Genomic DNA, 23,328 nt, shown 5'->3' with positions numbered 1-23,328 from the left:
CCATAGAAACCAATGGGGCCCCATAGAGACCCATAGAGCCCCATAGAGACCCATAGAGACCAATAGAGCCCCATAGAGAACCATAGTGCCCCATAGAGACCCATAGAGCCCCATAGAGCCCCATAGAGCCCTATAGAGCCCCATAGGACCCATAGACCCCCATAGAAACCAATGGGGCCCCATAGAAACCAATGGGGCCCCATAGAGCCCCATAGAAACCAATGGGGCCTCATAGAGCCCCATAGAAACCAATGGGGCCCCATAGAGCCCCATAGAAACCAATGGGGCCCCATAGAAACCAATGGGGCTCCATAGAAACCAATGGGGCCCCATAGAAACCAATGGGGCCCCATAGAGCCCCATAGAAACCAATGGGGCTCCATAGAAACCAATGGGGCCCCATAGAAACCAAAGGAGCCCCATAGAAACCAATGGGGCCCATAGAAACCAATGGGGCCCCATAGAAAGCAATGGGCCCCATATAAACCAATGGGGCCCCATAGAGCCCCATAGAGCCCCATAGAAACCAATGGGGCCCCATAGAAACCAATGGGGCCCCATAGAAGCCAATGGGGCCCCATAGAAACCAATGGGACCCCATAGAAACCCATAGAGCCCCATAGAAACCAATGGAGCCCCATAGAGCCCCATAGAAACCAATGGGGCCCTATAGAAAGCAATGGGGCCCCATAGAAAGCAATGGGGCCCCATAGAGCCCCATAGAAACCAATGGGGCCCTATAGAAAGCAATGGGGCCCCATAGAAACCAATGGGGCCCCATAGAGCCCCATAGAAACCAATGGGGCCCCATAGAAACCAATGGGGCCCCATAGAAACCAATGGAGCCTCATAGAAAGCAATGGGGCCCCATAGAGCCCCATAGAAACCAATGGGGCCCCATAGAGACCCATAGAGACCCATAGAAAGCAATGGGGCCCCATAGAGCCCCATAGAGCCCCATAGAAACCAATGGGGCCCCATAGGAACCAATGGGGCCCCATAGAAACCAATGGGGCCCCATAGAGACCCATAGAAACCAATGGGGCCCCATAGAGCCCCATAGAAACCAATGGGGCCCCATAGAAGCCAATGGGGCCCCATAGAGACCCATAGAGCCCCATAGAAACCAATGGGGCCCCATAGAGCCCCATAGACCCACATAGCGCACCATAGAGACCCATAGAGCCCCATAGAGACCCATAGAGCCCCATAGAGCCCCATAGAACCCCATAGAAACCAATGGGGCCCCATAGAGACCCATAGAGATCCATAGAGACCCATAGAAACCAATGGGGCCCCTTAGAATCCAATGGGGCCCCATAGCGCCCCATAGAAACCAATGGAGCCCCATAGAAACCAATGGGGCCCCATAGAAACCAATGGGGCCCCATAGAGACCCATAGAGACCCATAGAGACCAAAGTGCCTTATAGAGACCCATAGACGCCATAGAGCCCCATAGAACCCCATAGAAACCAATGGGGTCCCATAGAAACCAATGGGGCCCCATAGAGCCCCATAGAAACCAATGGGGCCCCATAGAAACCAATGGGGCCCCATAGAGACCCATAGAAACCAATGGGGCCCTATAGAAAGCAATGGGGCCCCATAGAAACCAATGGGGCCCCATAGAGCCCCATAGAAACCAATGGGGCCCCATAGAAACCAATGGGGCCCCATAGAAACCAAAGGAGCCCCATAGAAACCAATGGGGCCCCATAGAAACCAATGGGCCCCCATAGAAAGCAACGGGGCCCCATAGAAAGCAATGGGGCCCCATAGAGCCCCATAGAAAGCAATGGGGCCCCATAGAGCCCCATAGAAAGCAATGGGGCTCCATAGAAAGCAATGGGGCCCCATAGAGACCCATAGAGCCCCATAGACCCACATAGAGCCCCATAGACCCACATAGAGCCCCATAGAGCCCCATAGTGCACCATAGCTCCCCATAGACCCACATAGAGACCCATAGAGCCCCATATAACCCCATAGACCCACATAGAGCCCGATAGAGCCCCATAGGACCCATAGACCCCCATAGAAACCAATGGGGCCCCATAGAAACCAATGAGGCCCCATAGAAACTAATGGGGCCCCATAGAAACCAATGGGGCTCCATAGAAACCAATGGGGCCCCATAGAAACCAATGGGGCCCCATAGAAAGCAATGGACCCCATAGAAACCAATGGAGCCCCATAGAAACCAATGGGGCTCCATAGAATCCAATGGGGCCCCATAGAAACCAATGGGGCCCCATAGAGCCCCATAGAGACCCATAGAGCCCCATAGAGCCCCATAGAGCCCCATAGAGCCCCATAGAAACCAATGGAGCCCCATAGAGCCCCATAGAGCCCCATAGAAACCAATGGGGCCCCATAGAAACCAATGGGGCTCCATAGAAACCAATGGGGCCCCATAGAGCCCCATAGAGCCCTATAGAAACCAATGGGGTCCCATAGAAACCAATGGGGCCCCATAGAGACACATAGAGCCCCATAGAGACCCATAGAGACCCATAGAGCCCCATAGAAATCAATGGGGCTCCATAGAAACCAATGGGGCCCCATAGAAACCAATGGGGCCCCATAGAGCCCCATAGAAACCAATGGGGCTCCATTGAAACCAATGGGGTCCCATAGAGCCCCATAGGATCCCATAGACCCCCATAGAAAGCAATGGGACCCCATAGAACCCAATGGGGCCCCATAGAAAGCAATGGGGCCCCATTGAAACCAATGGGGCCCCATAGAAATCAATGGGGCCCCATAGAGCCCCATAGAGCCCCATAGAGCCCCATAGAGCCCTATAGAAACCAATGGGGTCCCATAGAGCCCCATAGAGCCCCATAGAAACCAATGGGGCCCCATAGAACCTAATGGGGCCCCATAGAAAACAATGGGGCCCCATAGAAAGCAATGGGGCTCCATAGAACCCAATGGGGCCCCATGGAGACCCATAGAGCCCCATAGAAACCAATGGGGCCCCATAGAGCCCCATAGAAACCAATGGGGCCCCATAGAAACCAATGGAGCTCCATAGAAACCAATGGGGCCCCATAGAAACCAATGGGGCCCCATAGACCCACGTAGACCCCCATAGAGCCCTATAGAAACCAATGGGGCCCCATAGAAACCAATGGAGCCCCATAGAAACCAATGGGGCTCCATAGAAACCAATGGGGCCCCATAGAGCCCCATAGAGCCCCATAGAACCCCCTAGAACCCAATGGGGCCCCATAGACCCACATAGAGCCCCATAGGATCCCATAGAGCCCCATAGAGCCCCATAGAAACCAATGGGGCCCCATAGAAAGCAATGGGGCCCCATAGAAGCCAATGGGGCCCCATAGAAACCAATGGGGCCCCATAGAAGCCAATGGGTCCCCATAGAAACCAATGGGGCCCCATAGAGCCCCATAGAAACCAATGGGGCCCCATAGAAACCAATGGGGCCCCATAGAAACTAATGGGGCCCCATAGAAACCAATGGGGCTCCATAGAAACCAATGGGGCCCCATAGAAACCAATGGGGCCCCATAGAAAGCAATGGACCCCATAGAAACCAATGGAGCCCCATAGAAACCAATGGGGCTCCATAGAATCCAATGGGGCCCCATAGAAACCAATGGGGCTCCATAGAAACCAATGGGGCCCCCATAGAAACCAATGGGGCCCCATAGAAACCAATGGGGCCCCATAGAGCCCCATAGAAACCAATGGGGTCCCATAGAAAACAATGGGGCCCCATAGAAACCAATAGAGCCCCATAGAAGCCAATGGGGCCCCATAGAAACCAATGGGACCCCATAGAAACCAATGGGGCCCCATAGAAACCAATGGGATCCCATAGAAAGCAATGGGGCCCCATAGAAACCAATGGGGCCCCATAGAGCCCCATAGAAACCAATGGGGCCCCATAGAACCCCATAGAGCCCCATAGAAACCAATGGGGCCCCATAGAAACCAATGGGGCCCCATTGAAACCAATAGAGCCCCATAGAAACCAATGGGGCCCCATAGAAGCCAATGGGGCCCCATAGAAAGCAATGGGCCCCCATAGAGCCCCATAGAAACCAATGGGGCCCCATAGAGTCCCATAGAGCCCCATAGAAACCAATGGGGCCCCATAGAGCCCCATAGAAACCAATGGGGCTCCATAGAAACCAATGGGGCTCCATAGAACCCCATAGAGCTCCATAGAAACCAATGGGGTCCCATAGAGCCCATTAGACCCCATAGGATACCATTAGACCCCATAGGACTCCATAGGATCCCATTAGACCCCATTAGACCCTATAGGATCCCATAGGACCCCATTAGACCCTATAGGACCCCATTAGTCCCCATAGGACCCCATTAAACCCTATAGGACCCCATTAAACCCTATAGGACCCCATTATACCCCATTAGACCCTATAGGACCCCATTAGATCCCATAGTACCCCATAAGACCCCATAGGACCCCATTAGACCCTATAGGATCCCATTAGACCCTATAGGACCCCATAGGACCCCATTAGACCCTATAGGACCCCATTAGACCCTATAGGACCCCATTAAACTCTATAGGACCCCATTAGACCCCATAGGACCCCATTAGTCCCCATAGGACCCCATTAAACCCTATAGGACCCCATAGGACCCCATTAAACCCTATAGGACCCCATTAGACCCCATTAGACCCTATAGGACCCCATTAGACCCCATAGTACCCCATAAGACCCCATAGGACCCCATTAGACCCTATAGGATCCCATTAGACCCTATAGGACCCCATAGGACCCCATTAGACCCTATAGGACCCCATTAGACCCTATAGGACCCCATTAAACCCTATAGGACCCCATTAGACCCCATAGGACCCCATTAGACCCTATAGGACCCCATTAGACCCTATAGGACCCCATTAAACTCTATAGGACCCCATTAGACCCCATAGGACCCCATTAGACCCTATAGAACCCCATTAAACCCTATAGGGTCCCATAGGATCCCATTAAACCCAATAGGACCCCATTAAACCCTATAGGACCCCATTAAACCCCATAGGACCCCATAGGATCCCATTAGACCCCATAGGATCCCATTAGACCCCATAGGATGCTATTAAACCCTATAGGACCCCATAGGACCCCATTAAACCCTATAGGACCCCATAGGATCCCATTAGACCCCATAGGATCCCATTAGACCCCATTAGATCCCATAGGACCCCATTAAACCCTATAGGATCCCATAGGACCCCATTAGACCCTATAGGACCCCATTAGACCCCATAGAACCCCATTAAACCCCACAGAACCCCATAGGATCCCATTAGACCCTATAGGACCCCATTAGACCCCATTAGACCCTATAGGACCCCATTAGACCCCATAGTTCCCCATAAGACCCCATAGGACCCCATTAGACCCTATAGGATCCCATTAGACCCTATAGGACCCCATAGGACCCCATTAGACCCTATAGGACCCCATTAGACCCTATAGGACCCCATTAAACGCTATAGGACCCCATTAGACCCCATAGGACCCCATTAGACCCTATAGGATCCCATTAGACCCTATAGGATCCCATAGGACCCCATGAGACCCTATAGGACCCCATTAGACCCCATAGAACCCCATTAAACCCCACAGAACCCCATAGGATCCCATTAGACCCCATAGGACCCCATTAGACCCCATAGGATCCCATTAGACCCCATAGGACCCCATTAGACCCCATAGGATCCCATAAGACCCCATTAGACCCCATAAAGCCCCATAGAAACCAATGGGGCCCCATAGAAACCAATGGGCCCCCATAGGGTCCCATAGAGTCCCATATTAGTCACGGCGAGCTTAATGTATGCAAATGTATGCATGAATACGTAATGAACCCCCCTCCTATCTCGCCCTCCTATAGGCCATAGAGGAAGCGGCGGCTCCCAGACCGGCGACGCATTGGGCAAAGCTTTGGCCTCTGTAAGTTGGGGTGATGCATATTCATGAGGCTTAATGAGGCGTATGCAAATGAACCTCCCCCATTCATTATAATAGGGGGGTTTTATGGGGTTTAATGGGGTCCTATGGGGTCTAATGGGGTCTAATGGGGTCCTATAGGGTTTAATGGGGTCCTATGGGGTCTTATGGGGTCTAATGGGGTCCTATGGGGTCCAATGGGGTCTAATGGGGTCTAATGGGGTCTTATGGGGTCCTATGGGGTCCTATGGGGTTTAATGGGATCCTATGGGGTCTAATGGGGTCTAATGGGATCCTATGGGGTCTAATGGGGTTCTATGTGGTCTTATGGGGTCTAATGGGGTCTAATGGGGTCTAATGGGGTCCTATGGGATCCTATGGGGTCTAATGGGGTCCTATGGGGTCTTATGGGGTCTAATGGGGGTCCTATAGGGTCCTATGGGGTCTAATGGGGTCTAATGGGGTCCTATGGGGTCTAATGGGGTCCTATGGGGTCCTATGGGGTCTAATGGGGTCCTATGGGGTTCTATGGGGTTTAATGTGGTCCTATGGGGTCCTATGGGGTCTAATGGGGTCTAATGGGAACCTATGGGGTCTAATGGGGTCTAATGGGGTCCTATGGGGTCTAATGGGGTCTAATGGGTTCCTATAGGGTCTAATGGGGTCTTATGGGGTTGAATGGGGTCTAGTGGGGTCTAATGGGGTCTAATGGGGTCCTATGGGATCCTATGGGGTCTAATGGGGTCCTATGGGGTCTTATGGGGTCTAATGGGGTCCTATAGGGTCCTATGGGGTCTAATGGGGTCTAATGGGGTCCTATAGGGTCCAATGGAATCCTATGGGGTCTAATGGGGTCCTATGGGGTCTAATGGGGCCCTATTGATTCTTATGGGGTCATGGCTCCCCTATTGGTTCCTATGGGCCCCCATTGATTCCTATGGGCTCCATTGTTTCCTATGGGCTCCCATTGATTCCTATGGGCCCCCATTGATTCCTATGGGGTTAATGGGGCCCCTGTTGGGTCCTATGGGGTTCTATAGGGTTCTATGGGGTTCTATAGGGTCCTATGGGGTTAATGGGGCCCTATTGGGTCCTATGGGGTTCTATAGGGTTCTATGGGGTTAATGGGGCTCTATTGGTTCCTATGGGGTTCTATAGGGTTCTATGGGGTCAATGGGGCCCTATTGGGTCCTATGGGGTTCTATAGGGTTCTATGGGGTTAATGGGGCCCTATTGGGTCCTATGGGGTCAATGGGGTCCTATAGGTTCCTATGGGGTTCTATAGGGTTCTATGGGGTTCTATAGGGTTCTATGGGGTCAATGGGCCCCTATTGGTTCCTATGGGGTTCTATAGGGTTCTATGGGGTTAATGGGGCCCTATTGGGTCCTATGGGGTTCTATAGGGTTCTATGGGTTCTATGGGGTCATGGGGCCCCTATTGGGTCCTATGGGGTTCTATAGGGTCCTATGGGGTTAATGGGCCCCTATTGGGTCCTATGGGGTTCTATAGGGTTCTTTGGGGTCAATGGGACCCTATTGGTTCCTATGGGGTCAATGGGGCCCCTATTGGGTCCTATGGGGTTCTATAGGGTTCTATGGGGTTAATGGGGTCCTATTGGTTCCTATGGGGTTCTATAGGGTCCTATGGGGTTAATGGGCCCCTATTGGGTCCTATGGGGTTCTATAGGGTTCTTTGGGGTCAATGGGACCCTATTGGTTCCTATGGGGTCAATGGGGCCCCTATTGGGTCCTATGGGGTTCTATAGGGTCCTATGGGGTTAATGGGCCCCTATTGGGTCCTATGGGGTTCTATAGGGTTCTTTGGGGTCAATGGGACCCTATTGGTTCCTATGGGGTCAATGGGGCCCCTATTGGTTCCTATGGGGTTCTATAGGGTTCTATGGGGTTAATGGGGCCCTATTGGGTCCTATGGGGTCAATGGGGTCCTATAGGTTCCTATGGGGTTCTATAGGGTTCTATGGGGTTAATGGGGCCCTATTGGGTCCTATGGGGTTCTAAAGGGTTCTATGGGGTTAATGGGGGCCCTATTGGGTCCTATGGGGTTCTATAGGGTTCTATGGGGTTAATGGGGCTCTATTGGTTCCTATGGGGTTCTATAGGGTCCTATGGGGTTAATGGAGCTCTATTGAGTCCTATGGGGTCACTATGGGGTTAATGGGGCCCTATTGGTTCCTATGGGGTTAATGGGGCCCTATTGGGTCCTATGGGGTTCTATAGGGTTCTATGGGGTTAATGGGCCCCTATTGGTTCCTATGGGGTTAATGGGGCCTTATTGGGTCCTATGGGGTCTTATGGGGTCCTATAGGGTCTAATGGGGTCCTATGGGGTCTAATGGGATCCTATGGGGTCTTATGGGGTCTAATGGGGTCCTATGGGGTCTAATGGGGTCTAATGGGGTTCTATAGGGTCTTATGGGGTCGTATGGGGTCTAATGGGGTCTAATGGGGTCTAATGGGGTCCTATGGGATCCTATGGGATCCTATGGGTCTAATGGGGTCCTATGGGGTCTAATGGGATCCTATGGGGTCCTATGGGGTTTAATGGGATCCTATGGGGTCCTATGGGATCCTATGGTGTCTAATGGGGTCCTATGGGGTCCTATGGGGTCTAATGGGATCCTATGGGGTCTAATGGGGTCCTATGGGCTCTAATGGAGTTCTATGGGATCCTATGGGATCCTATGGGGTTTAATGGGATCCTATGGGGTCTTATGGGGTCTAATGGGGTCCTATGGGGTCTAATGGGGTCTAATGTGGTCCTATAGGGTCCTATGGGGTCTAATGGGATCCTATGGGGTCTAATGGGATCCTATGGGGTCCTATGGGGTTTAATGGGATCCTATGGGGTCTAATGGGGCCCTATTGATTCCTATTGGGCTCCCATTGATTCCTATGGGCTCCCATTGATTCCTATGGGCCCCCATTGATTCCTATGGGGTCAATGGGCCCCTATTGGTTCCTATGGGGTTAATGGGCCTCCATTGGTTCCTATGGGCCCCCATTGGTTCCTATGGGGGTTAATGGGCCCCCATTGGTTCCTATGGGCTCCCATTGATTCCTATGGGCCCCCATTGGAGTTAATGGGCTCCCATTGATTCCTATGGGCTCCCATTGATTCCTATTGGGCTCCCATTGATTCCTATGGGCCCCCATTGTTTCCTATGGGGATTTAACCCTTTGTTTGCCATGTCTCTCTATTAGATCTATTCACCCGATCACACCAACGCCAGTTTCCCGTCCAACCCTTCGACGCCCGTCGCTTCTCCCCCTTCTCTCGCAGGTGGGTTTTACCCTATAAAATACCCTAAAAATGGACAAAAATACCCTAAAAATGACCCGAAAATGGCGAAAATCGACCCCAAAAACCCTAAAAATGACCCTAAAAACCCTAAAAATGACCCAAAAATGGAGGAAATTGGCCCTAAAAACCCTAAAATTGACCCTAAAAACCCTAAAAATGACCCTAAAAACATGAAAAATACCCCAAAAATACCCTAAAAATGCCCAAAAAAAGGGCAAAAAACCCTAAAAATGACCCAAAAATGGCGAAAATCGACCCCAAAAACCCCAAAAAACCCCAAAATTGGCCACAAAAACCCTAAAATTGGCCCCAAAAACCCTAAAAATACCCCAAAAATACCCCAAAAAAGGACAAAAATTACCCCAAAATACCCCATAAAACCCTAAAATACCCCTAAAACCCCCCAAAAAACCCTAAAAATGGACCTAAAAACCCTAAAATTGGCCCTAAAAACCCCAAAAATACCCCAAAAGACCCTAAAAATACCCCAAAAAACCCTAAAATTGACCCTAAAAACCCTAAAATCAGCCCATAAAACCCTAAAATTGGCCCCAAAAAACTCAAAATAGCCCCAAAAAACCCTAAAAATACCCCAAAATATCCCATAAAACCCGAAAATTGGCCCCAAAAACCCCAAAATACCCCAAAATTGGCCCTAAAAACCCTAAAATTGACCCCAAAAACCCCCAAAATACCCTAAAAATACCCCAAAAATACCCCATAAAACCCCATAATGACCCCAAAAAACCCGAAAAATACCCCAAAAAACCCTAAAAATGACCCTAAAAAACCCTAAAAATGACCCTAAAAACCCTAAAAATGACCCGAAAAACCCTAAAAATGACCCGAAAATGGTGAAAATTGACCCCAAAAACCCTAAAAATCGACCCCAAAAACCCTAAAAAATGACCCTAAAAACCCCATAAAACCCCCAAAAAACCCTAAAATTGGCCCTAAAAACCCTTAAAATGACCCTAAAAACCCTAAAAATGACCCAAAAATGGTGAAAATTGACCCCAAAAACCCTAAAATTGGCCCCAAAAACCCTAAAATCGGCCCTAAAAACCCCATAAAACCCCCAAAAGACCCTAAAAATGACCCTAAAACACCCCAAAAAACCCTAAAAATGACCCTAAAAACCCCATAAAACCCCCAAAAAACCCTAAAAATAACCTTATAATCCCCTAAAAACCCCAATATTGGCCCTAAAAACCCCAAAATGACCCCAAAAATGCCCCATAAAACCCTAAAATTACCCCAAAAATACCCCAAAAAACCCTAAAAATGACCCTAAAAACCCCATAAAACCCCCAAAAGACCCTAAAATTGACCCAAAAAACCCTAAAAATACCCCAAAATAGCCCCAAAAAACCCTAAAAATGACCCAAAAATGGTGAAAATTGACCCCAAAAACCCTAAAATTGACCCCGAAAACCCTAAAATCGGCCCCAAAAACCCCATAAAACCCCAAAAAACCCCGAAAATTGACCCCAAAAACCCTAAAAATGACCCTAAAAACATCAAAATACCCCAAAAATACCCCCAAAAAACCCTAAAATTACCCCAAAAATACCCCATAAAACCCGAAAATTGGCCCCAAAAACCCCAAAATACCCCAAAATTGGACCTAAAAACCCTAAAATTCACCCTAAAAAGGCGGAAATTGACCCTAAATCACCCTAAAAACCCGAAAAATATCCCATAAAACCCCAAATATACCCCATAAAACCCCATAAAAACCCCAAAAAACCCGAAAATTGACCCCAAAAACCCTAAAAATACCCCAAAAATTGACCCTAAAAACCTAAAAACCCGAAAATTGACCCCAAAAACCCTAAAAATACCCCAAAAATTGACCCCTAAAAACCCTAAAAACCCGAAAATTGGCCCCAAAAACCCTAAAAATACCCCAAAAAAAACCCAAAAATTGGCCTAAAAACCCCAAAAAACCCTAAAATTGGCCCTAAAAACCCTAAAATTGCCCAAAAATACCCTAAAAATGCCCTAAAAATGGACAAAAATACCCTAAAAATGATCCGAAAAACCCTAAAAATGACCCAAAAAAGGCGAAAATTGACCCCAAAAACCCTAAAAATCGACCCCAAAAACCCTAAAAATGACCCTAAAAGCCCCATAAAACCCCCAAAAAACCCTAAAATTGGCCCCAAAACCCCTAAAATTGACCCTAAAAACCCTAAAATTGACCCCAAAAAGCCCCAAAATACCCTAAAAATACCCCAAAAATACCCATAAAACCCCATAATGACCCCCAAAAAACCCAAAAATTACCCCAAAATACCCTAAAAATGACCCTAAAAACCCCATAAAACCCCTAAAAAACCCTAAAATTGGCCCTAAAAACCCTAAAAATGACCCGAAAATGGTGAAAATTGACCCCAAAAACCCTAAAAATCGACGCCCAAAAACCCTAAAATCGGCCCCAAAAACCCCATAAAATCCCCAAAAAACCCTAAAATTGCCCTAAAACCCTAAAAATGACCCTAAAAACCCTAAAAATGACCCAAAAAAACCCTAAAATTGACCCCAAAAAGCCCCAAAATACCCTAAAAAATACCCCAAAAATACCCCATAAAACCCCATAATGACCCCAAAAAAACCCAAAAAATAGCCCAAAAAACCCTAAAAATGACCCTAAAAACCCCATAAAACCCCCAAAAAAACCCCTAAAATTGGCCCTAAAAACCCTAAAAATGACCCTAAAAACCCCATAAAACCCCCCAAAAACCCTAAAATTGGCCCTAAAAACCCTAAAAATGACCCTAAAAACCCTAAAAATGACCCAAAAAAGGCGAAAATTGACCCCAAAAACCCTAAAAATGACCCCAAAAACCCTAAAATTGGCCCTAAAAACCCCATAAAACCCCAAAAAGACCCTAAAAATGACCCTAAAACACCCCAAAAAACCCTAAAAATGACCCTAAAAAACCCCCATAAAACCCCCAAAAAACCCTAAAATTGGCCTATAAAAACCCTAAAAATGACCCGAAAATGGTGAAAATTGACCCCAAAAACCCTAAAAATCGACCCCAAAAACCCTAAAATCGGCCCAAAAACCCCATAAAACCCCCAAAAAACCCTAAAATTGGCCCTAAAAACCCTAAAAATGACCCTAAAAACCCTAAAAATGACCCGAAAATGGTGAAAATCGACCCCAAAAACCCTAAAAATGACCCTAAAAACCCTAAAAATGACCCTAAAAAACCCCATAAAACCCCAAAATCGCCTTATGGGATCCTATAGGTTCCTATAGGGACTTATGGGGTCTAATGAGGTCTAATGGGGTCCTATGGGGTCTAATGGGGTCCTATGGGGTCTAATGGGGTTTTATGGGGTCTAATGGGGTCTTATGGGGTCCTATGGGGTCTAATGGGGCCTTATGGGGTCTTATGGGGGTCACTATGGGTTTCTATGGGGTCTCTATGGGGTCCTTATGGGGTTTAATGGGGTCCTATGGGGTCTAATGGGGTCTTATGGGGTCTAATGGGAACTTATAGGCCGCCATCTTGGCCTACCTCATAACCAACCCCCCCCCCCCCACTTTAAAACCCCAAAATATCCCTTTAAAACCCCAAAATCCCCCATTTTAAACCCTAAAAATCACCTTTAAAACCCTAAAATCACCCCATAAAACCCTAAAATCACCCCCATAAAACCCTAAAATCCCACTATTTAACCCCAAAATCCCCCCCCTTTATCCTATATTAACCCCCATCTCTATGGCTTGGCCCATTGAGGCCTGACTAGGCCCGACTAGGCCTCAACCCGACGGCGGCCATCTTGGCCTACCTCAAAAACCAACCCCCCCCCCCCCCCTTTAAAACCCCAAAATATCCCTTTAAAACCCCAAAATCCCCCATTTTAACCCCAAAAATCACCTTGAAAACCCCAAAATCACCCCATAAAACCCTAAAATCACCCCATAAAACCCCAAAATCACCCCATAAAACCCTAAAAATCCCACTATTTAACCCCAAAATCCCCCCCTTTATCCTATATTAACCCCCATCTATATGGCTTGGCCCACTGAGGCCTGACTAGGCCCGACTAGGCCTCAACCCGACGGCGGCCATCTTGGCCTACCTCAAAACCAACCCCCCCCCCCCCCCACTTTAAAACCCCAAAAATCACCTTTAAAACCCCAAAATCCCCCATTTTAACCCCAAAAATCACCTTGAAAACCCTAAAATCACCCCATAAAACCCTAAAATCACCCCATAAAACCCTAAAATCCCACTATTTAACCCCCAAAATCCCCCCCCTTTATCCTATATTAACCCCCATCTATATGGCTTGGCCCATTGAGGCCTGACTAGGCCCGACTAGGCCTCAACCCGACGGCGGCCATCTTGGCCTACCTCAAAACCAACCCCCCCCCCCACCTTAAAACCCCAAATATCCTTTAAAACCCCCAAAATCCCCCTTTTTAACCCTAAAAATCACCTTTAAAACCCTAAAATCACCCCATAAAACCCTAAAATCACCCCATAAAACCCTAAATCCCCCATTTTAACCCCAAAATCCCCCCCTTTATCCTATATTAACCCCCATCTATATGGGTTGGCCCATTGAGGCCTGACTAGGCCCGACTAGGCCTCAACCCGACGGCGGCCATCTTGGCCTACCTCAAAACCAACCCCCCCCCCACTTTAAAACCCCAAAATATCCCTTTAAAACCCCAAAATCCCCCATTTTAACCCCAAAAATCACCTTGAAAACCCCAAAATCACCCCATAAAACCCTAAAATCACCCCATAAAAACCTAAAATCCACTATTTAACCCCAAAATCTCCCCCTTTTATCCTATATTAACCCCCATCTATATGGCTTGGCCCATTGAGGCCTGACTAGGCCCGACTAGGCCTCAACCCGACGGCGGCCATCTTGGCCTACCTCAAAACCAACCCCCCCCCCCCCACTTTAAAACCCCAAAATATCCCTTTAAAACCCCCAAATCCCCCATTTTAACCCAAAAATCACCTTGAAAACCCTAAAATCACCCCATAAAACCCTAAAATCACCCCATAAAACCCTAAAATCCCCCTTTTTAACCCCAAAATCCCCCCCCTTTATCCTATATTAACCCCCATCTATATGGCTTGGCCCATTGAGGCCTGACTAGGCCCGACTAGGCCTCAACCCGACGGCGGCCATCTTGGCCTACCTCATAACCAACCCCCCCCCCCACTTTAAAAACCCCAAAAATCACCTTTAAAACCCCAAATCCCCCCATTTTAACCCCAAAAATCACCTTGAAAACCCCAAAATCACCCCATAAAACCCTAAAATCACCCCATAAAACCCTAAAATCCCACTATTTAACCCCAAAATCCTCCCCTTTATCCTATATTAACCCCCATCTATATGGCTTTGGCCCATTGAGGCCTGACTAGGCCCGACTAGGCCTCAACCCGACGGCGGCCCATCTTGGCCTACCTCAAAACCAACCCCCCCCCCCCCACTTTAAAACCCCAAAATATCCCTTTAAAACCCCCAAAATCCCCCTTTTTAACCCTAAAAATCACCTTTAAAACCCTAAAATCACCCCATAAAACCCTAAAATCACCCCATAAAACCCTAAAATCCCACTATTTAACCCCAAAATCCCCCCCCCTTTATCCTATATTAACCCCCATCTCTATGGCTTGGCCCATTGAGGCCTGACTAGGCCCGACTAGGCCTCAACCCGACGGCGGCCATCTTGGCCTACCTCAAAACCAACCTCCCCCCCCCCCCACTTTAAAACCCCAAAAATCACCTTTAAAACCCCAAAATCCCCCATTTTAACCCCAAAAATCACCTTGAAAACCCTAAAATCACCCCATAAAACCCCAAAATCACCCCATAAAACCCTAAAATCCCACTATTTAACCCCAAAATCCCCCCCTTTATCCTATATTAGCCCCCATCTATATGGGTTGGCCCATTGAGGCCTGACTAGGCCCGACTAGGCCTCAACCCGACGGCGGCCATCTTGGCCTACCTCAAAACCAACCCCCCCCCCCCACTTTAAAACCCCAAAAATCACCTTTAAAACCCCCAAATCCCCCATTTTAACCCCAAAAATCACCTTGAAAACCCTCAAATCACCCCATAAAACCCTCAAATCACCCCATAAAACCCCAAAATCCCACTATTTAACCCCAAAATCCCCCCCTTTATCCTATATTAACCCCCATCTATATGGCTTGGCCCATTGAGGCCTGACTAGGCCCGACTAGGCCTCAACCCGACGGCGGCCATCTTGGCCTACCTCAAAACCAACCCCCCCCCCCCCACCTTAAAACCCCAAAATATCCCTTTAAAACCCCCAAATCCCCCATTTTAACCCCAAAAATCACCTTGAAAACCCTCAAATCACCCCATAAAACCCTAAAATCACCCCATAAAACCCTAAAATCCCCCTTTTTAACCCCAAAATCCCCCCCTTTATCCTATAGTAACCCCCATCTATATGGCTTGGCCCACTGAGGCCTGACTAGGCCCGACTAGGCCTCAACCCGACGGCGGCCATCTTGGCCTACCTCAAAACCAACCCCCCCCCCCCCCCCCACTTTAAAAACCCCAAAATATCCCTTTAAAACCTCATTTTAACCCCAAAAATCACCTTGAAAACCCTAAATCACCCCATAAAACCCTTAAAAATACACCCCATAAAACCTAAAATCCGCCTTTTTAACCCCAATCCTCGCCCGCTTGGTATCCTATATTTACCACCCATCTGATAGGGCCTTGGCCCCATTGAGGCCTGACTAGGACCCGACTAGGCCTCAACCCAGACGGCGGCCATCTTGGCCCGACGGCGGCCATCTTGGACTAGGCCTCAACCCCCCGACGGCGGCCATTCTTGGCCCGACGGCGGCCATCTTGGACCTAGGCCTCAACCCGTCGGCGGCCATCCTTGCTTCGGCCTACCTCAAATCTAACCCCCCTCTCCCCCAAGCCTCGTATTAATGCATGCTAATTTATGCTAATTTATGCTAATTTATGCTAATTTATCCCTTATAACAGGCCCAGCTGGTTGGTCGAGAACTGGAGCTCAAGCGTCGGCCTCGCCCAATTACGAAGGCCCTTTGCACTCATTGGTACGTTGGCTCTATGGGGCTCTATGGGGCGCTATGGGGCTCTATGGGGGTCTATGGGGCTCTATGGGTCCCTATGGGTCTCTATGGGTCTCTATGGGGCCCTATGGGTCTCTATGGGTCTCTATGGGGCTCTATGGGTCCCTATGGGTCTCTATGGGGGTCAATAGGGGCTCTATGGGGCTCTATGGGGGCTCTATGGGTCTCTATGGGGCTCTATGGGTTTCTATGGGGCTCTATGGGTCTCTATGGGGCTCTATGGGTCTCTATGGGGTGCTATGGGGCTCTATGGGGCGCTATGGGTCTCTATGGGGTCCTATGGGTCTCTATGGGTCACTATGAGGTCCTATGGGGCTCTATGGGTCTCTATGGGGTGCTATGGGGTCTCTATGGGTCTCTATGGGGCGCTATGGGTCTCTATGGGGTCTCTATGGTGCGCTATGGGGCTCTATGGGGTTCTATGGGGTCTCTATGGGGCACTATGGGTCTCTATGAAGCCCTATGGGTCTCTATGGGGTTCTATGGGTCCCTATGAGTCTCTATGGGGCTCTATGGGGCTCTATGGGGATCTATGGGGTTCTATGGGTCTCTATGGGTCCCTATGGAGCTCTATGGGGCTCTATGGGTCTCTATGGGTCTCTATGGGGCGCTATGGGGTCTCTATGGGGCTCTATGGGGTCTCTATGGGTCTCTATGGGGCCCTATGGGTCTCTATGGGGCTCTATGGGGCTCTATGGGTCTCTATGGGGGTCAATAGGGTGTCTATGGGGTTCTATGGGGTCCTATGGGTTTCTATGGGGCGCTATGGGGCTCTATGGGGCTCTATGGGGCTCTATGGGTCCCTATGGGGCTCTATGGGTCTCTATGGGTCTCTATGGGGATCTATGGGGTCTCTATGGGGTCTCTATGGGGGTCTATGGAGCCCCATTGTTTTCTATGGGGGCCTGCAATACCCTCAGCTGCCAGCAGGTGGCGCTATAATGGAGCCCATAGGGTTTAATGGAGCCCATAGGGTTTAATGGAGCCCATAGGGTTTAATGGAGCCCATAGGGTTTAATGGAGCCCATAGGGTATAATGGAGCCCATAGGGTTTAATGGAGCCCATAGGGTTTAATGGGGCCCATAGGGTTTAATGGGGCCCATAGGGTTTAATGGAGCCCATAGGGTTTAATGGAGCCCATAGGGTATAATGGAGCCCATAGGGTTTAATGGAGCCCATAGGGTTTAATGGGGCCCATAGGGTTTAATGGGAGCCTGCAATACCCTCAGCTGCCAGCAGGTGGCGCTATAACGGGAGCTCTATTGAATCCTATGGGGACCCATTGGGTTCTATGGGGTCTATGGGGTCTAATGGGATCCTATGGGGTCTAATGGGATCCTATGGGGTCTATGGGGTCTAATGGGGCTCTATGGGGCTTTATGGGTCTCTATGGGGCTCTATAGGGGTCTATGAGGGGTCTATGGGGTATATATGGGGGTCTATGGGGCTATATGGGGTTCTATGGGTCTCTATGAGGTCTCTATGGGGTCTAATGGGGTCCTATGGGGTCTTATGGGGTCCAATGGGGTCTATGGGGTCTATATGGGGCTCTATGGGGCTCTATAGGGGTCTATGAGGGGTCTATGGGGTCTATATGGGGGTCTATGGGGCTATATGGGGTTCTATGGGTCTCTATGGGGTCTCTATGGGGTCTAATGGGGTCCTATGGGGTCTATGGGGTCTAATGGGATCCTATGGGGTCTATGGGGTCTAATGGGTCTCTATGGGGTCTCTATGGGGTCTCTATCCTTCCTAGAGCCGCATCGAGGATCGCTTGGAGCGTCTGGACGACGCCATCCACGTGTTGAGGAACCACGCGGTCGGAACCGGACCCCATAGGACCCCATTAGACCCCATAGGATCCCATAGGACCCCATTAGACCCTATAGGATCCCATAGGACCCCATTAGACCCTATAGGACCGGCCATAGGGGAGATCCACAACGTGTTGGGGTCGACCCAGAACGGGAACATGGCGGCTTTGGGGTCCGGTTACGGGAGCGGATTGTTGACGGCCAATAGGCACGCGGTGATGGTGAGTAATAGGGGGGGTAGGACCCCATAAGACCCCATAGGACCCCATAGGACCCCATAGAACCCCATAAGATCCCATAGGACCCTATAGGAACCAATAGGACCCCATTAGACCCTATAAACCCCATAGGAATCAATAGGATCCCATTAGACCCCATTAGACCCTATAGACCCCATAGGACACCATAAGACCCGATAAGACCCCATAGGACCCCATTAGACCCTATAAGAGCCCATAGGAATCAATAGGACCCCATAGGACCCCATAGAACCCCATAAGACCCCAAGGAATCAATAGGACCCCATAGGACCCTATAAACCCCATAGGAATCAATAGGACCCCATAAGACCCCATTAGACCCTATAGACCCCATAGGACCCCATAGTACCCCATTAGACCCCATTAGACCCCATAAGACCCCATAAGACCCCATAGGACCCTATAAACCCCATAGGACCCCATAAGACCCTATTAGACCCCATAAGACCCCATTAGAACCAATAGGACCCCATAGAACCCTATAGGACCCCATAAGACCCTATAAGACCCAAAGGAATCAATAGGACCCCATAGGACCCCATAAGACCCCATACGACCCCATAAGACCCCATTAGAACCAATAGGACCCCATTAGACCCCATAGGACCCCATAAGACCCCATAGGAATCAATAGGACCCCATAGGACCCCATAGGACCCCATAGGACCCCATTGGACCCTATAAACCCCATAGGACCCCATTAGACCCCATAGGAATCAATAGGACCCCATAAGACCCTATAAGATCCCGTAGGAATCAATAGGACCCCATAAGACCCCATTAGACCCTATAGACCCCATAGGACCCAATAAGACCCTATAAGACCCCATAGAACCCCATAAGATCCCATAGGAATCAATAGGACCCTATAAGACCCCATAGGAATCAATAGGACCCCATAAGACCCCATAGGACCCCATAGGACCCCATAAGACCCCAAGGAATCAATAGGACCCCATAGAACCCTATAGGACCCCATAAGACCCCATAGGAATCAATAGGACCCCATAGGACCCCATTAGGCCCTATAAGACCCCATAGGAATCAATAGGACCCCATAAGACCCCATAGAACCCCATAAGACCCCATAGAACCCCATAAGATCCCATAGGAATCAATAGGACCCCATAGGACCCCATAAGACCCCATAAGACCCCATAAGGCTCCATAAGACCCCATAGGAACCAATAGGACCTCATAAGACCCCATAGGACCCCATAGAAATCAATAAGACCCCATAAGACCCTATAAGACCCCATAGGAATCAATAGGACCCCATAGGACCCTATAAGACCCCATAAGACCCCATAGGAATCAATAGGACCCCATAAGACCCCATAAGACCCCATAGGACCCGATAAGACCCCATAGGACCCGATAAGACCCCATAGGACCCCATTAGACCCTATAAACCCCATAAGACCCCATAGGACCCCATAAGACCCCATTAGACCCCATAGGACCCCATAAGACCCCATTAGACCCCATAGGACCCCATAGGACCCCATAGGACCCCATAGGACCCCATTAGACCCCATAGGACCCGATAAGACCCCATAAGACCCCATAGGACCCCCATTAGACCCTATAAGACCCCATAGGACCCCATAAGACCCCATTAGACCCCATAGGAATCAATAGGACCCCATTAGACCCCATAGGAATCAATAGGACCCCATTGGACCCCATAAGACCCTATAGACCCCATAGGACACCATAAGACCCTATTAGACCCCATAGGACCCGATAAGACCCCATAGGAATCAATAGGACCCGATAAGACCCCATAGGACCCCATTAGACCCTATAAGACCCCATAGGAATCAATAGGACCCCATAAGACCCCATAGGACCCCATAAGACCCTGTAAGACCCCATAAGACCCCATAGGACCCCATAAGACCCCATAGGACCCCATAAGACCCCATAGGACCCCATAGGACCCCATTAGACCCCATAAGACCCCATTAGACCCCATAGAGACCCCATTAAACCCCATAGGACCCTATAGGACCCCATAGGACCCCATAAGACCCCATAAGACCCCATAAGACCCCATAGGACCCCATAGGACCCCATAAGACCCCATAGGATTCTATAAGACCCCATAGGACCCCATAAGACCCCATAGGACCCCATAGGACCCCATTAGACCCCATAGGACCCCATAGGACCCCATTAGACCCCATAGGACCCCATAAGACCCCAAGGAATCCATAGGACCCCATAGGACCCCATAGGACCCCATAAGACCCCATTAGACCCTATAAGACCCCATAAGACCCCATAGAACCCCATAGGACCCCATAGGACCCCATAGGACCCCATAAGACCCCATTAGACCCCATAAGACCCCATAGGACCCGATAAGACCCCATAAGACCCCATAGGAAGCAATAGGACCCCATAAGACCCCATAAGACCCCATAGGACACCATAAGACCCCATAGGACCCCATAGGACCCCATAGGACCCCATAGGACCTTATTAGACCCCATAGAGACCCCATTAAACCCCATAAGACCCCATAGGACCCCATTAGACCCCATAGGACCCCATAAGACCTTATAGGACCCCATTAGACCCCATTAGACCCCATAGGACCCCATAGGACCCCATTAGACCCCATAAGACCCCATAGGACCCCATAAGAGACAACATAGGACCCCATAAGACCCCTTAGGACCCCATAGGACCCCATTAGACCCCATAGGACCCCATAGGACCCCATAAGACCCCATAGGACCCCATAAGAGACAACATAGGACCCCATTGACTCCCATAGACTCCCATTGACTCCCATTGACTCCCATTGACTCCCATTGACTCCCATAGACCTCCTGTTATAGCGCCACCTGCTGGCAGCTGATGGTATTGCAGCCCCCCATAGGACCCCATAGAGACCCCATAGGACCCCACAGAGACCCCATAGGACCCCATAGGACCCCATTAGACCCCATTAAACCTCATAGGACCCCATAGAAACCCCATTAAGACCCCATAAGACCCTGTAAGACCCCATTAGACCCCATAGGAACCAATAGGAACCAATAGGACCCCATAGGACCCCATAGGACCCCATAGGACCCCATTAGACCCCATAAGACCCCATAGGACCCCATAGAACCCCATAGGACCCCATAAGACCCCATAAGACCCCATAGGACCCCATTAGACCCCATTAGACCCCATAAGACCCCATAGAACCCTATAGGACCCCATAGGACCCCATAGGACCCCATAAGACCCCATAAGACCCCATAGGACACCATAGGACCCCATAAGACCCCATAGGACCCCATAGGACCCCATAGGACCCCATAAGACCCCATAGGAGCCCATAGGACCCCATAAGACCCCATAGGACCCCATTAAACCCTATTGGACCCCATAGACTCCCATTGACTCCCATAGACTCCCATTGACTCCCATTGACTCCCATTGACTCCCATAGACTCCCATTGACTCCCATAGACCTCCTGTTACAGCGCCACCTGCTGGCAGCTGAGGGTATTGCAGCCCCCCATAGGACCCCATAGAGACCCCATAGGACCCCATAAGACCCCATTAGACCCCATAGGAACCAATAGGTCCCCATAGGACCCCATAAGACCCCATAAGACCCCATAGAGACCCCATAGGACCCCATAGAATCCAATAGGACTCAATAGGACCCCATAGGACCCCATAGGACCCCATAGGACCCCATAGAGACCCCATTAGACCCCATAAGACCCCATAAGACCCCATAGGACCCCATAGGACCCCATAGGACCCCATAACGTTGCAGGTCGGTGCCCATCGGGATGACGCCGTCGGCCTCCGCTCCGCTCACTCGCTGCTGTCCAATCAGGTCGCGGTGCCTCAGCTCCCCGTCCAATCAGCGACGTCGCCGGAGCTCAACCAAGGCCAGGATCCTTATAGGGGTGAGGAGCAAGGTTGCATTGCATCCCATTGCATTGCATTGCATTGCATCCCATTGCATTGCATTGCATTGCAACCCATTGCATTGCATTGCAACCCATTGCATTGCATTGCATTGCAACCCATTGCATTGCATTGCATCCCATTGCATTGCATTGCATTGCATCCCATTGCATTGCATTGCATTGCACCCACTTTGCATTGCATTGCATCCCATTGCATTGCATCCCATTGCATCCCATTGCATTGCATCCCATTGCATTGCATCCCATTGCATTGCTTTGCATTGCATTGCATCCCATTGCATTGCAACCCATTACATTGCATCCCATCCCATTGCATTGCATCCCATTGCATCCCATTGCATTGCACCCACTTTGCATTGCATTGCATTGCATTGCACCCACGTTGCATTGCATCCCATTGCATCGACCCCACCTTGCATTGCATTGCATTGCATCCCATTCCATTGCATCCCATTGCATTGCATTGCATCCCATTGCATTGCATTGCATTGCATTGCATTGCAACCCATTGCATTGCAACCCATCCCATTGCATTGCATCCCATTGCATTGCATTGCATTGCATCACCCCCACCTTGCATTGCATTGCATTGCATTGCATTGCATTACATCACATCCACCTTGCATTGCATTGCATTGCATTGCATCACACCCAGTTTGCATTGCATTGCATTGCATTGCATCCCATTGCATCCCATCGCATTGCACCCACTTTGCATTGCATCCCATTGCATTGCATCCCATTGCATTACATTGCATCCCATTGCATCCCATTGCATTGCATTGCATCCCATTGCATTGCATTGCATCCCATTGCATTGCATTGCATTGCAACCCATTGCATTGCATTGCATTGCATCCCATTGTATTGCATTGCATTGC

General features: G+C 49.6%; 1 protein-coding gene across 1 annotated transcript in view; it reads left to right on the top strand.

Moving 5' to 3' along the window:
• The window catches only part of LOC140264986 (transcription factor 4-like), a gene marked incomplete at its 5' end in the record, with an annotated part of 39,151 nt that overhangs the window by 4,626 nt on the left and 11,197 nt on the right, over nucleotides 1–23,328 (top strand). The window contains 5 exons of the mRNA XM_072360867.1: nucleotides 5,907–5,965; nucleotides 9,184–9,262; nucleotides 16,313–16,386; nucleotides 18,180–18,458; nucleotides 22,288–22,423. Of these exons, the coding sequence (XP_072216968.1) occupies nucleotides 5,907–5,965; nucleotides 9,184–9,262; nucleotides 16,313–16,386; nucleotides 18,180–18,458; nucleotides 22,288–22,423 (627 nt within the window). The remainder of the gene's footprint in view (nucleotides 1–5,906; nucleotides 5,966–9,183; nucleotides 9,263–16,312; nucleotides 16,387–18,179; nucleotides 18,459–22,287; nucleotides 22,424–23,328) is intronic.

Source organism: Excalfactoria chinensis, unplaced genomic scaffold, assembly GCF_039878825.1.
Source record: "Excalfactoria chinensis isolate bCotChi1 unplaced genomic scaffold, bCotChi1.hap2 Scaffold_373, whole genome shotgun sequence".
Taxonomy (NCBI): domain Eukaryota; kingdom Metazoa; phylum Chordata; class Aves; order Galliformes; family Phasianidae; genus Excalfactoria; species Excalfactoria chinensis.
The sequence above is the reverse complement of the archived record's forward strand: the minus strand, read 5'-3'. Positions and strand labels throughout refer to the sequence as shown.